The sequence below is a fragment of the Dipodomys ordii genome, unplaced genomic scaffold (genome assembly GCF_000151885.1).
Source record: "Dipodomys ordii isolate 6190 unplaced genomic scaffold, Dord_2.0 Scaffold9, whole genome shotgun sequence".
Lineage (NCBI taxonomy): Eukaryota > Metazoa > Chordata > Mammalia > Rodentia > Heteromyidae > Dipodomys > Dipodomys ordii.
The window spans coordinates 1,449,335-1,464,366 of NW_012267225.1; the positions used below are offsets into that span (position 1 = coordinate 1,449,335).

General features: G+C 38.6%; 1 protein-coding gene across 2 annotated transcripts in view; it reads right to left on the bottom strand.

Moving 5' to 3' along the window:
- Window positions 1–971: 971 nt before the first annotated feature.
- The window catches only part of Atp5c1 (ATP synthase, H+ transporting, mitochondrial F1 complex, gamma polypeptide 1), a 19,039-nt gene continuing 4,978 nt past the window's right edge, over window positions 972–15,032 (bottom strand). For both annotated transcript variants that reach the window (XM_013009369.1, XM_013009368.1), the window contains exons 2-9: window positions 9,882–9,916; window positions 8,612–8,743; window positions 4,940–5,144; window positions 4,358–4,501; window positions 4,188–4,252; window positions 2,886–3,138; window positions 1,658–1,694; window positions 972–1,116 (exon numbers count right to left, since the gene is read on the bottom strand). In XM_013009369.1, coding sequence (XP_012864823.1) covers window positions 1,688–1,694; window positions 2,886–3,138; window positions 4,188–4,252; window positions 4,358–4,501; window positions 4,940–5,144; window positions 8,612–8,743; window positions 9,882–9,900 — 825 coding nt within the window. In that variant the 5' untranslated portion in view covers window positions 9,901–9,916 and the 3' untranslated portion in view covers window positions 972–1,116; window positions 1,658–1,687. The remainder of the gene's footprint in view (window positions 1,117–1,657; window positions 1,695–2,885; window positions 3,139–4,187; window positions 4,253–4,357; window positions 4,502–4,939; window positions 5,145–8,611; window positions 8,744–9,881; window positions 9,917–15,032) is intronic.

A 15,032-nucleotide genomic window follows, 5' to 3' on the forward strand; every position in this document is an offset into this window, starting at 1 on the left:
GCAACTCTTTGTACAACCACTTAATAAAAATATTTTTTAAAACAATAATAAAAATAACTTTAAAAAGGAGTATAGTTTTTGGAGCTGAGTGAGGTAGCTGATGGCTAAAATCCAGTAGAGATTAGGACTGTGGTGCATGGCTGGCTAACACCCTATTTGGAAAATAACTAACACCAAAAAGGGGGTGGGGGGGCAAAGAAGTATGACTGAAGAGGTAGACCGAAACTACCACATACTGTGTGAAAAATGCCAAAAAGGAGGTAAAGGAATATGGCTGAAAAGGTAGAGCATCTGTATAACAAGCATCAGGTCCCAGGTTCAAAGTCAGTACCACACACACACACACACTCACTCTAGTTGTAGGAAAATAAGAAAATACTTGAAGAATCCTTTCTAAACATAAGCACTTATTCAAGTATTTTTCTAAGTTCAGAATATACATCACATCAACTTAAATGAGAATGGGTTTTACTTTTTATATTCTGGAATACTTTCATAATAAATGTATATGCCCTATTTTATATAAATAGGAAAAAAGACCTAAGAGTTTAGCATGGGCAACACAGTATAGAATTAAGTCAAGCATCCAAATCTAAATATGCTGAAATGATACTCAATGGTTTTAAAGTGTATGCTTATATGTTTATATGTAAAATATAAGGGTATGCCTGGAATTCCTGATGCCAGGAATACCTGATAAATGGTTATCATCCTTAACTACATTTTGTTGACAGCTCTTTAAACTTGCAAAAGAATGGCAGCCAAGGCTAAAGTGGGTCCAACAGCTCTTCTTTCCCTAGCCCTGAAGAAATTGTGGCCTTTATGGCTTGTACAGAACCATAAAACCAGAAGAGCTTCATAAATTAGCTTCCACTAGAAACTTTTGATAGTTAACATGTTAATATTTTAAAATATCTTAACATTACCTCATTTTGAAAACTACATCTATTTATTTTAAGAAGAGACCATGATTTTTCTTACTGTAAGTCATTTATTGTAATATAATTTACAAACATCTTGCTGTCTTTAGTAATTCAAACAATGAAGCAGGTTTCTTCTGACAAAGACAGCAATAAGCTAAAAACAAAACCAGCTTGCTGAATTTTCCTTCTTTACCTGAAAAACAAAGTACAAGTAAAAATCAAACAGTAGAACATAATTATGTCAAGAAAATAACTCATCTACTTGGGGTGGAAAAAACTGAATTTACATATCGATGTTCCAGTGGTTCTCAAATTTTGGTCTGTGGGACTATTTGTGAAATTTGTAATTCGGTTATGTCTGTTTGGTTCTCTTTATCTGTACAGTACACAAGATTTTCCAGAGGACACATGATGCATGGCATCACAGCAACATAAACACTGAGACCAATGAAAATGTAAATATCCTCCCTCAAATCAGACATTAAGGGGTGCCTCCAACATAAAGCTTGAGAATCATCATCCTCACTCACCCAAACTTAATAGTTCACAATATTGTTACTGATCTATCCTTTTATGCAGCATATTTAATGTGAAAAGAAAAAGTCAACTACCACCATCCATATGCTTTTACAAATTGGCTCCTACAATAAACCTGATTGTCAATCTCAAATGTCTTTGTTATCTCCTTATGGCTAGTTTCTTTTCTGAAAGGGTATGGGGAATGTAAACTTTACCTCTTGTCTGAGGATGGAAGTTGGTTTTCATTAATCCCTGGTTATTGTATTAGAAGAAAAAGACAAACACAAAACAAGCAGGTCAAGAAGCAATCCATATGAGTTAATCATAGTCCATGTCTTTACATGCTACCTTGAGAATAACACAAAGATTTTACAAACAAACATTCCTTTAAAACCAACTCAACAAGATAAAAAGCTGTAGACTCCAATCTGATTAGAAGTGATAAAAACACGTCCATGCAAGGGCTTGATACTCAAAAATGAGATGTGTATCTTTTGTCAGGTGTGCCTGTAGTCATAGCAACTAGAAGACTGAGGTAGTAGACTGAGGTAGTAGGACTGCTTAAGCGCAGGAGCAAGACCTACCTCAAAAAACAAATACGAACTTTTTAAATTCAAAAGATAAATGACAAGGATCTGTATAAAATGGGCTTAAAGATGAAAAAATTAAAGAGATACATAGAAAGTAAAAGTTTTATGAGTTAATAACCAACTGATGGGTGGTATGACTGGATAAATCCAAGACAACTCAGCACACATTTCATCTTGCAAAATACACTCTAGTGTATTTTTTCTTACAGTATTAAATACCCCAAAGGGGTCAGGCATGGTGATGCATGCTTTCAGTAACAATAACAACTAGGACAAAAAAAACAACAACCTCACAGCCTATCTCAACAAAGAAGCTAGGTATAATCCAAGTGGCAATGGCCTAGTAAGGCCCTAAGTTCAAGGATCATACCCTTAACACTGCACCTACATACTCAATTTCTCAATAGTCAAGACATTTTCTAAAGGAAAGAAGCATGCTACCAAATGGCAACAATACAGAAAATTGAATAGAAACTGGGACTCTACCATCATTCAATAGTTCACAAACCCCAAACTAGTCTTTTATCTCAGAAAGTTTGGATTATAATGCACTAAAAATTTCCAAATGATAATGAATTCATATTCTTGTTCCTACCAGAGCTCACCAGATACAGATCTCTAAACAAGAAAGCTAGCCTGAGCCAGTTTCCACTAAAACCATCAGAAGAAATCAAAGCAATCCCATTTTTACCAAATCTTTACATTCAAAGAGTTAGGACACACAATTCAGTAATGAATCATTTCCACCTTAATACAACACAAAGGCAGAAAACTTTTAAGCATCCAAATGTTAAACGAGTTGTCAGGAGAGAAGAGTAAAACCTTCTAGGGGCAACAACGTAGAATTACTTACAGAGCAGCAGCCCCAGAGATAATTTCAATCAGCTCCTTAGTGATGACAGCTTGGCGGGTGCGGTTGAATGTGAGAGTTAGTTTATCTATCATTTCAGAAGCATTCTTGCTGGCATTATCCATGGCTGTCATCCTGGCACTCTGCTCACTGGTAGTAGACTCCTTCAGGGAGTAGTAGATGATGTTGGCCAGGCTGTACTCTTGGTAATTTTGCAGCACATCTGAATCAATATCATCATAGACACTCATGCTCTCTGTTAAAACAAGCAATGAATTTTTTTTGAATTTATCTAGAGTAAGTACAGAAGACTGACTGCATTAAAAATCCTTTTAAATTACCAAGCATATAACTTTACAGTAAGCTGAATGAAGCTGTTATGATAACGTTTTTAGCAAAATATGTGTAAACAAAACACTGGACAGTCTAGTTTTAGGAAAGTGACATTTAAAAGAACTACTAAACTCAATGAGTATGATATCTTCTAATTAACAGTGTCACAAAAACATCAAGAACTCAATGAAATGTTATTCTCAAGAAAAGTTAGTGCCTGGTGGCTCATGCCTGTAATCCTAGCTACTTAGGAGGCTGAGATCTGAGGATCACGGCTCAATGCCAGCCCCAGCAGGAAAGTCCATGAGACTCTTATCTCCAATTAACCAACAGAAAACTGCAAGTGGCACTGTGGTTCAAGTGGTAGAACACTTGCTTTGAGCTGAAGAGTTCAGGGACAGTGCCCAGGCCCAGAGTTCAAGCCCCACGACCACCACCAACAACAACAAAAAGAAAAACAGAAACTGATAAGAACTTCTGTTTTAATGTTACAGAAATTTAGTGTTTTTCTTGTTTGCGTCAATGCCAATTTTAAATCATTAGAAGTGGTCAAGCAGCCAAGCACTGGTGGTTTACATCTGTAATACTAGTTATTCAAGAGGCTGTGATCTGAGTATTGCGGTTTGAAGTCAGCTAGGGTAGGAAAGTTTGTGAGACCCTTAAAACCAATTAACACCAAAAAGCTGTAGATAAGTGGTAGATGCTAGCCTTGAACACAAAAAGCCCAGAGGCAGCACTTAGGCCAAGTTCAAGCCCTAGGACCAGGACACACACACGTGAAGTACTATTGTATTTCATCAAATTTCATCAAACTTCTGTCTATAATTTTTAAAAAAATCTTCCAAGCATGGTATTTCATACATGTAATTTCAGCCCGTATCATTTTGTGTCAGCTGGTAAATTCTGACTGTTTTCCTTAGTGAATTGATGTTTCACCTACACCCTCAGAATACTTGTCAGGCAACTACTTACCAGCACTTGCAATAGTATCAAGAGAAAAGATGGGTTTTTCTTCTGTCTTATAGGAAATAACAGACCTAGAAGTGATAAGAATCAAATGTAAATCTTGCAATAATTTTAAAATTAAGCATTTATTTTAAAACAGGAAAATACAAGAATTAAGAATTCTGAATGTTTCTTGCCTGAATCGATTGAAGATGATAGAGCCTTCATCAAACTCATATCCAGAATTTAATAATTCAAGAGCAATGACTGATGCATCTCCAAAAGTAGGGGGCTTTCTTCCCACATCTTTGAATGTCACCAGAAACTTGTCAGAATGAGTACTAGAAATCACATTAAACAGTTCAGTGGAATGCTTATGTTATCACCAAGGGTCCAGTTTTGGACCTTATCATACCTTATCATTCCTTTCTTTCAGTACAAAGAACTAAGGACTAAACGTTAGGTCTTCCTTATTTTATACTCTCTTTGCCTTTGGCTACTTTAAATCTGAACTAACTATTGTTCCTTTCTAACATTTCCAGTCTGTGATGATAGAGCCTCTGATTTCTTGTTTGCATTAATGCCAATGGCTTTGGATATTACCAATGTATTCCACAGTGGTATGGATGAAGGAGAATCTAAAAACAAGTAAAATATATATGTACAGATACATACTCCCTCCCCCCAATATATCCAGAGGAAAAAAAAAACAAAATAAAAAAGCTTCTCTGAGTAAATCAAAAACATCTTGTACAGTTGCACGAAAGCCATATATTTACCTATGGAGAATGCCCCTGAGTTTATCACCAACTCCAACAAGCATGACCTCTTTTCCAGCTGCTGTGAGTGTAGCCACCTCATTTTTTATCAGTTTAGCAACTGATGAGTGAATAGCACCACAGAGTCCTCGGTCTGAGGACACACCAATAAGCAAGTGTTTCTTCTTATCTTCAGTTACCTTAATATCAGCTTTTTCATACAGAGCTGAAAAAAAAATATGATTTTTCAAATGCAATTTGCATTCAAGGTGCAATGATCTCAACCAAATTTACAAAAGAAGCCCACAGGTGGCTCAGCGGTAGAGTGCTTGCCTAGCATGCATGAGACTCTCGGTTCGATTCCTCAGCACCACATAAATAGAAAAAGCTAGAAGTGGCGCTGTGGCTCAAGAGGTAAAGCACTCGCCTTGAGCTGAAGAGCTGAGGGACAGCACCCAGACACAGAGTTCAAGCCCCATGACCAAGAAAAAAAAAATAAAAGAAAGGGCTGTAGTCAATATATTCATTTATGTTTAGGTGGCACTTTGACTAGTATATTCAGAAATGTCTGTGTATATACTCAAAAACCAGACTGAAAACCATAAAGATTTAAATCTCTATCTAGGGAAGATTCCTAAGAGTCATAAATGGCCAATTTTCATATGTACTGACTCTAAGAAGTTTCTAAAACTAAAGAATTTGCAATAAAAAAAGTTAGAATTTTAGAAGTACCTAACTCACCTAGACAGCAAGCTCCTACAGAATGCAGTCTTCCAGCATACAACTAAAACATCAGAAACAAAGACTTACTGAGCTTCTCATCATCTGCCTATCAAGTTTTTAAAAACTTGTTGATACTGTTGATACTTACATAATGAATGCCAATTTATTTTTGGGACTATCTGACCAACTTTGTGGGTCTGATGATCTCAGCAGAAGCTAAGAGGAAATTAAATAAGAATAAGAATACGCTGATTTAAGGCCAGTGAGAATGGGGAGAACCTGATGTGTCAGTTTACCACATTGGGCTCTGGGCTCAGCTAGCCTCTTGGGAAGTAGTTATCAGGGAATCAAGGTTCAAAGTCTGCCTGGGCAACAAAAACTTACACACACACACAAAAATCATCTGAATCATGGCTAGGTGTGTGGCACACGTATGTTAATCCCAATTACTACAGAAACAATGGCTGGGCACAGTGACACGTGCATGCCACCCCAGCAACATAGGTGAAAAGCACACAAACTAAGCAACCTGGGAATAAAGCAAAGCCCTACCCTCAAAATAGCCAATGTACAAAGGGGTTGGAGGTCTGCCTCAAGTAGTAGAACGTATGCCTTGTAACAAGCACAAGGTTTTGGGTTGCATCCCCAGAACTACCAAAACAACAGAAAATGTGAAGGACCAGTGTCCTGGCTACTCAGGAGGCTGAGATCTGAGGACTGTGGTTGATGTCACCTGAAAACCTTGTGAGACTTATCTAAATCTAAATCAGATGCAGCTAAAGTGGTAAAATGCCATACTTGAACAGGAAAAGCCAAGTGAGAGTACCAGTCCCTGAGTTCTAGTTCAGTACTGGCACAAACACACACACATACAGATAAAGCAATGAAACAGTAGCAAGTAGATGAAGGAAGGGGTACCAGGAATAGGATTATGTAAAGGCTTGAAAATCAAGATCACTTAACATGTTTTTCTTGTTGCAAATTGGTTTTAAGCAGAGTACAGCAGTAATAATTTATAACTTATTAACTGTGCCTGTGGGGTAGAGAGAAGACTGCAGGGGCAAGAGCAGAAGCAAGGACAGTACTTACATGATTAGACAAACAGATTGAAAGGACTTAGTTCTAATTAGAACAACCCTGTGGAAGACAGGAGCCAAGTGGCCTTGTAGCTATTTAACTTAGGCCTTTCCTCATAGGGCACACTAGGATTTTCTTTACTATAAACTTTGTGTACATTTTTTTTTTTTTTTTGCTAGTCCCAGAGCTTGAACTCAGGGCTTGGGCACTGATCCTGAGCTTCTTTTGCTCAGGCCTAGCACTCTACCACTTGAGCCACAGTGCTACTTCTGGTCTTTTCTGTTTATGTGGTACTGAGGAATGGAATCCAGGGCTTCATGCATGCAAGGCAAGCACTCTACCACTAAGCCACATTCCCAGCCCTGTATACATTTTTCATAATAATGAATCTAAAATTCTCTGAGGTGGCCTCAATTCAGCCATGAGATGGCATAATGCAAGAATTCAGAAAATATTATAACAAGTTAAGATAGGAAATTCCCAGCATTTTCAATTTTGCTTCTGAGACAAATTAATAATCAGTTATGAATCCATCTAAGAACAAAATATAAAATTCCTTTTAAAACCATTGCATCACTTCTTTGCACCCAAAGACTACTGAAGAATGAGTGTTCTATAAGATGGTAAGTAAAACTGTTTGAAGCTTTGAAAAATGTCAAGTATTGTAAAATAGAAGGTTTGGTCCACAGAAGTGTGGTTCCAGTGGCGAAGCGCAAACCTTGCGTGAAAAGGCCAAATGAGAGCCTGAAGCCCTGAGTTTAAGTCCCCATATTTGCACAGAAAAGGATTAAATAAATAAATAAGGATCGTCACATGTCCCACATAGTGGCACATGCTTGTATTTCCAGCTCTCAGGAGATCTTAGTTTGTGAACAGTCTAGGCTACATAGCAACTCCTTATCTCCAAAAACGTTTGGCTGGGAAGGTGGCTCAGTGGTTGCCTTGCAAGCATGAGTCCCTGGGTTCAATTCCTCAGCACCACATAAGCAAAAAGAAAAAAGCCAGAAGTGGCGCTGTGGCTCAAGTGGTAGAGCGCTAGCCTTGAGCTAAAGAGCTGAGGGACAGCTCCCAGGCCCAGAGTTCAGGCCCCACGACTAGACCCAAAAAAAAAAAAAAAAAAGTTTTCAGTTGCTTTTTTTTTTTATTTATTTTTTATTTGCGAACATACTGTACAGAGGGGTTACAATTACATGGGCAGGATAATGTGTACATTTCTTACCAAGCATTGCAGCCTCCTCCTTTGGTTTACCCTTCACATCCCTTCCCAGCCTCCCCCCTCCCCCCCAATCGCAACCCTTCTCCCTCCCCCCCCTTCCCCCCTAGTTGCTTTTCTTGATCCTACTTGATCCTACATCATTCATATTCTTAAAATACTGTCACAAATCCTCTCCACCACCATTCAATCAATTCTCCACCCCAGAGTACTACTCTACTACCTGCCACCTCCAGAGTCCTATAACAACACACAGGAGGTAGCAGGATAAAAGCTAGCATTTATGTCTAATGCATTATGTTTTCAAGGTTTTTCATAGGATATTTAATATTAATATTTTGCGGTATATTTAATATTCCTGGGGGGGGAAATCAATGTTTAATGTTAACATATGCAGTAGTTAATATACAGAATTTGATAACAAAGCAGTGTTTCACACACAGAGGCTGGTATCCATTGACATGTGACCTTGGGCAAATCACTTGCTTTGGAGGTGTAGGAATCCCAAGATTCCTACCGCCCCCCACCCCAGAGCTGCTACACATGCATGTAAAAAGTGCATGCACATGGAGGATGTCACACAGCCAGTACTCAGAATGGGCCTGCCACTGGGTAAAGCAGTAGGTAAAAGTCATCAGTAATCCTTACATTAAGTAATGTGTGAATGACTCTTCTCTTACCCAAAGATCCTACTCCATATACTCGAGCCGGCTTCAGCTCCCTCTCTGCACGGGAATATTTTGCTGCTGCTACCATTTTCATAGATTTGGTAATTTTCTGGATGTTTTTGATCGACTTCAGTCGCCTGGTTACTGAAAAAATGGAAGTGCTGCATTAAGACCAAGGAGTTACAGTATAATTTCATTTGTGAAGCCTGAAATTTTCTTCTAAAGTGCAACATAGAGCAAGCCTCATTTATAGCATGAATGAACAGAATGGCTAAGCCACTCCTAATGTCAATACTAGTACCAGTAAATAGATAAGACTATAGTTATTTAGACAGGATAAACAGCAATATGAGAGACCAAACAGTATACATTCAAAATTAACTGATATTGGACTGGGAATGTGGCTTAGTGATAGAGTGCTTGCCTAGCATGCATTAAGCCCTGAGTTCAATTCCTCAGTACCACACACACAGAAAAGGCTAGAAATGGCACTGTAGCTCAAATGGTAGAGTGCTAGTCTTAAGCAAAAGAAGCTCAGGGACACTGCTGAGTTCAAGCCCCAGGATTGGCCCCCAAAAAAACTCAAAAACCAAAAACAACAAAAAAACCCTGACATTAAAAATGGCTTCACCTGGGCTGGGAATGTGGCTTAGTGGTAGCATGCATGAAGCCCTGGGTTTGATTCCTCAGTACCGCATAAACAGAAAAAGCTGGAAGCGGTAGCTCAATGGTGGAATGCTAGCCTTGAGCAAAAAAGCAGCTCAAGGACAATGCCCAGGCCCTGAGTTCAAGCCCCAGGATTGGCAATAAATAAATAAAAATGGCTTCAACTGTACATTCCATAACATTATATATACACATAAATAATCAATTTTTCTAATTGTATTATTACTGGACACAGCATAGAATTAAAAAACCTGTTTCAGGGCTGGGAAGGTGGGTCAGTGGTAGAGCGCTTGCCTTGCATGCATGAGGCCCTGGGTTCGATTCCTCAGCACCACATAAGCAAAAAGCAAAAAGCCTGAAGTGGCGCTGTGGCTCAAGTGGTAGAGCGCTAGCCTTGAGCTGAAGAGCTGAGGGACAGAGCCTAGGCCCAGAGTTCAGGCCCCACGACTGGATCCAAAAAAAACAAAAAACAAAAAACCTGTTTCACGTGTTACCTCAGAGTTACCTTTTCAAAGGATAGATTCATCTTATCTATTTGACCAAAAGACAATGAAGAAAGGTGTCATACAAACTTAATTCTTCACAATGAACATATTGAGACAAACAAAATACTTACTATCTTTCAACGTCACCATCTTTCAAACTTGGATCCTGAGAATAAAGATTGTAAAAATATTTCAGTTCTTTTGAAACAGCTCCATTATAAAAGAAACATATTCTGAGCTAATGTTTACTTAATAATTCATAAAAATAACCTATCAAATATATATGAATAGAAATAGTTCTATATTTAAATTCTCCAAGCAAATACCAAAGGCCCCATTTTACCTGACCTAACTCTGAGCATACAACTTGCACTGGCATTGGTGATAGTAACCGTTAAGTGGTTTTTCCCCAACTGCATCCCTAGGCTTACATTATATCCAGGACTGTCTAACTATACTTGAAACTCAATGGAGCTGGGAAGGTGGCTCAGCAGTACAGTGCTTGCCTTGCGTGCATGAGGCCCTGGGTTCGATTTCTCAGCACTACATAAGCAGAAAAACCCAGAAGTGATGCTGTAGTTCAAGTGGTAAAGCACTAACTTTGAGCTGAAGAGCTCAGGGACAGTGCCCAGGGACAAAGTTCAGGCCTATGACTGACCAAAAAAAAGTTACAGTTCTCTCTTGTGGCTAGGAATGTGAGTTAGTGGTAGAGTGCTTGCCTTGCATGCATGAAGCCCTGGGTTCAATTCCTCAGAACCACATATACAGAAAAAGTTGGAAGTGGTGCTGTAGCTCAAGTGGTAGAGCACTCACTAAAGAAGCTCAGGGATAGTACCCAGGCCCTAAATTCAAGTCCCAGGACTAGCAAAAAGAAAAAAAGAAACTGAAGGCCAAGGTGTGGGGTGTAGTTCAGTGGCGAAGTGCTTACCTAGCAAGTACAACACCTTCTGTTCAATCTAGCACCCAAAAAGAAAAAACAAAAAACAAAGCTGGGCACTGGTGGCTCACATTTCTAATCCTAACTGAAAGGCTGAAATCTGAGGATCCTGGTTCAAAGCCAGCTCACGCAAGAAAGTCCATAAGACTCTTATCTCCAATTAAGCACAGAAAAAGCCAGAAGCAGCACTATGGCTCAAGTGGTAGAGTGCTAGCCTTGAGGAAAAGGAGCTCTGGGACCATTATCCAGGCCCAGTGTTTAAGCCCCAGTACCAGCAAACAAACAAACAAACACAACCCCAAAAATCCCATGCAAGGACACACTCATCTAAAAACAACTTTTGACTGCATTAGTGCCTAGTAACCTTTAAAAAATAATATTCAGAAACTAGGTGCCAGTAACTCATACCAGTAATCCCAGCTACTCAGCAGGTTGAGACCTGGAGGATTAGTTCAAAGCCAGATAAAAGCAGAAAAGTCTCAGAGATTCCATCTCTATTCAATAAGCAAAAAATAGGGCTGAGGTGGTAAACTGCCTTCTGTGAGGAAGCAAGGCCTTGAGTTCAGGCAAACAATAGTACTTAGCAGCAGCCATACACTCTAATAGGGCCACACAGATGGAAGCACATTTTTGAAAAAAAAATTAAGAGTCAATTTAATAAATCTTTAAGCTACTTCTGTGTTCATGCACTGGTAAATAGGATATTGTATATAAACACACAAGAAACAACTCATGGATAAGATTCCTGAAAATATTTATATAAATTGAATCATATATTTGTTAAGTCTTGAAAGTGGAAATGTTACTACACAAAGTCAAAATCAGTGACTGAAATGTCAGTGAAAGATGAATGAGATGAATGAATGCTTGCCCCAGTGGGAAAAATAGCATGTCACGAAACATTATCTTTAATCTTTTGAATCCATCCAAAATACTGATGGTGTCAGGAAAAGTACATGGGAGAACTGAAGACCCAGTAATTTGTGCATAAAGCATATGCTAACCCAACTATGTTTATCACAGCATTATTTACCATAGCTAAGATATGGAACCAACCCAGATGCCCCTCAGTAGATGAATGGATCGAGAGAGAGAGAGAGAGAGAGAGAGAGAGAGAGAGTGAGTATGTGTGTGTGTGTGTACATACACAATGGAATTCTATGCTTCCATCAGAAAGAATGACACCATCCCATGTGTTAGGAAATGGAAAGACTTGGAAAAAGTTATATTAAGTAAACCAGACCCAAAGCAACATAGGTCCCATGGTTTCCCTTATTTGCAATAACTAGTATATGTCTAGGAAAATCTTACCAGACAAACAGAAACGGTTAAAAGCTATGTACATATGACCGTGTAAGATGATGCTAAGTGAAATGGACCCCAAGACAGGAACACAAGAGGTTTTTTTTTTCTTTGTCACTGTTGTTTTTAATGTACTATGTGATTTTTTTGTTTCTTTTGTATGTTCTACCCCCATGGTATAATCCTTGTTGTCACTGTATTTGGTTCCAGTGCGATGCAAAGGGATAGTAGGGGAAAAACAAAGGAAGGGATAACAATGCTCGATAGGAAATGTATTCATTATCTTATTCATGTAACTCTAACCCCTCTGTACAGTATCTTTACAGTAAGAACGTATTTTTTTAAAGGGATATGCGGGGCTGGGAATGTGGCTTAATGGTAGAATGCTTGCCTAGCAGGCATGAAGCCCTGGGTTCGATTCCTCAGTACCACATAAACAGAAAAAGCTGGAAGTGGTGCTGTGGCTCTAGTGGTAGAGTGCTAGCCTTGAGCACAAAGAGGTCAAGGACAGTGCCCAGGCCAAGTTCAAGCTCCACAACTGGAAAAAAAAAAAAGGGATGTGTTAACCAAGGGAGGGTATTCTCTTCACAGAATTTTTGCAAGATACAAGGAGTAGTTTTGAAAGATGATGTCATGCTCAGAGAGCATGAAAGACAGAGCCTATGCGAGGCCCTGGGTTCAATCCTCAACATTACACAAGAAAGAAAAAAGGAAGCAAGGGAGAGAGGGGGAGAGAGAGGGAGGAAAAGATGGAAGGAGGGGGGAAGGAGGGAAGGAAGAAAGAAAGGAAGGAGGGAGGGAGGGATGGAAAGCAAGAAAGCAAACATGCATGCATCCATGAATAGAGGGGAATTACAGACATGAGTATAATTAAATATCATGTAAAGAATCTAATACTTTTAAATATTTCAAAGAAACTGTGTGTAAATACTATAGTATTTAGCAGGTAGGAAGAAAGAGATGAAGGTTTGTAAGCCCACAAGACATTTTCATTTTCAGATGAGAGTAAGTGATTACTGTCAAATGAGCTTGGAATACTGGTAACATTCATAGCATGGAGATATGGGCACCTGTGGCATGCAGACAAGAGACAGCAGGAGCCTGGACTAAGATGTGGGCAAACCAACGCACACAGATGCTTACAGGAAAAGGCAACAGTAAGAAGCTTTGCTTCTAAGTTAATGATTTGACTGGATGGTGCTGTCATAATGGTTACAGAGAGACTGGGTGGGATGAACTCCTTGGGGGTAAGGAGTCTGAGTGAGAGATAGTTAAAAAGACAAGAAGGCTAGGTGGAATGTCCAATGAGAAATGATGGATTTTATATTTCAAGAGGTTTTGAAATACAGATTTGAAAACCACCAGTCACCATAGTTGTTGTTAAAAACTAACAAAGACCAAACATAATCCCAATCATGTCAGATAGAACTAGAAGCAGAAGGAACAGTTTCTACTTCTGTGAAACAAGCAGTAACCTAATGCTGACACCAGGAAATGAAAACTAAAGACTAAGGTCTTAAATGAACATAGGTGCAGAAATACTCAGTATTGTATGAACAAATCAAATCCAGCAACATATAAAAAAGCAATATACACCACTACCAGGTAGGAATTGCTCAGGTATGCAAGCTCATTTAATGTTCAAAATCAAACAGAATCGCAACCACAAGTTAAGAAGAGAAACTGTACAACAAAAGGACACAAAAGTAACAACAGTCTAACACCCATTCATCTAAAGCCTGTGAATAAACTTAAGAAACCTATGACAGTTTTCTCCCTAAGACTGAGAAACAGACAGCATTCTTGTTCAACATCATACTGGAAGTCAAAACCAAAGCACTAAGTCAGGAAGAGGAAGTAAACAGATGGGGAGAAAAGAACAAAAACAGAAAAAGAAAAAGGGTTTTTTGTTCACTAATGATATGATTGTCTGTATAGAAAACCCAGAACCTTTCTAGAGTCAAAATGCAATTATATCCTACAAGGATGTAGGATATACGGATAATTTACATGAAAGTTAACCCTCAGTATTCAAAGGGTTTGTCTAAGGTTCCTTGTGTATACCAAAGGACATTCAAGTCCTTTTTATTAAATGGCATAATATTTACACAAATAACCTTCCCATATGCGGGGAGCATCGTAGAATGTTTGTCTTGAAAGCATAAAGTCTTTTTTTGTGTATATTTTTTAATTGTAAAAATACTGTACAGAGGGGAAGCATAAAGTCTTAAGTTCAAAAAAGAAAAAAAGGAAAAAGTAAAGGGAAAAAGAAAAAGTACTACATCGATTTGATTCTAAGGCTTCAAGAACTGAAAAAAAATATGCTGTAAGCTAGCAGAGGAAAGTAACAGTACAGCAGAGATAATAAAAATAAGAGAAAAGAATAAATGAACAATCAGCTCTAACAAGATAAGGAGGAACTTTAAATTATATGCTACTTGAAAGAAGACAGTCTAAAAAAGGCTACATATTACATAATTCTACTATATTACATGCCAGAAATGACAAGTCTACAACAATAGCAAAGAAATCAGTGGTTGTCAGGGTTTTGAGAGGGGAGGAAGAACTTTTTGAGAAAACTGCCCTGTAATAGTGGATACATTTGTCCAAACTCATTGAACTATACACCAAGAAGAATGAACCTTAATGAACTGTGAATTTTTAATGTTAATTTTTTCTGTACTTTACAATGTTATTAAGCTGGACATGGTGACAAGTACCTGTAATCCCAGCTACTCGGAGATAGAAGCAGGAGGTTCTCCAATTTGAGGCCTGTCCAACAAAATTAAGGAGACCCTATCTCAAAAACGAGACAGAAAAAAGCAAGAGGGCTGAGAGGGCTCAATTGAACAGTGGCTGCCTAGAATACGCAAGGCCCTGAGTTCACAAAACAACCCTCTATACTGAAATCTTCATTATAATTTTTAAATGCAAGTCAACAAATGATGTGTGGGGCTGGGAAGGTGGCTCAGTGGTAGAGCGCTTGCCTTGCATGCATGAGGCCCTGGGTTCGATTCCTCAGCACCACATAAGCAAAAAGAAA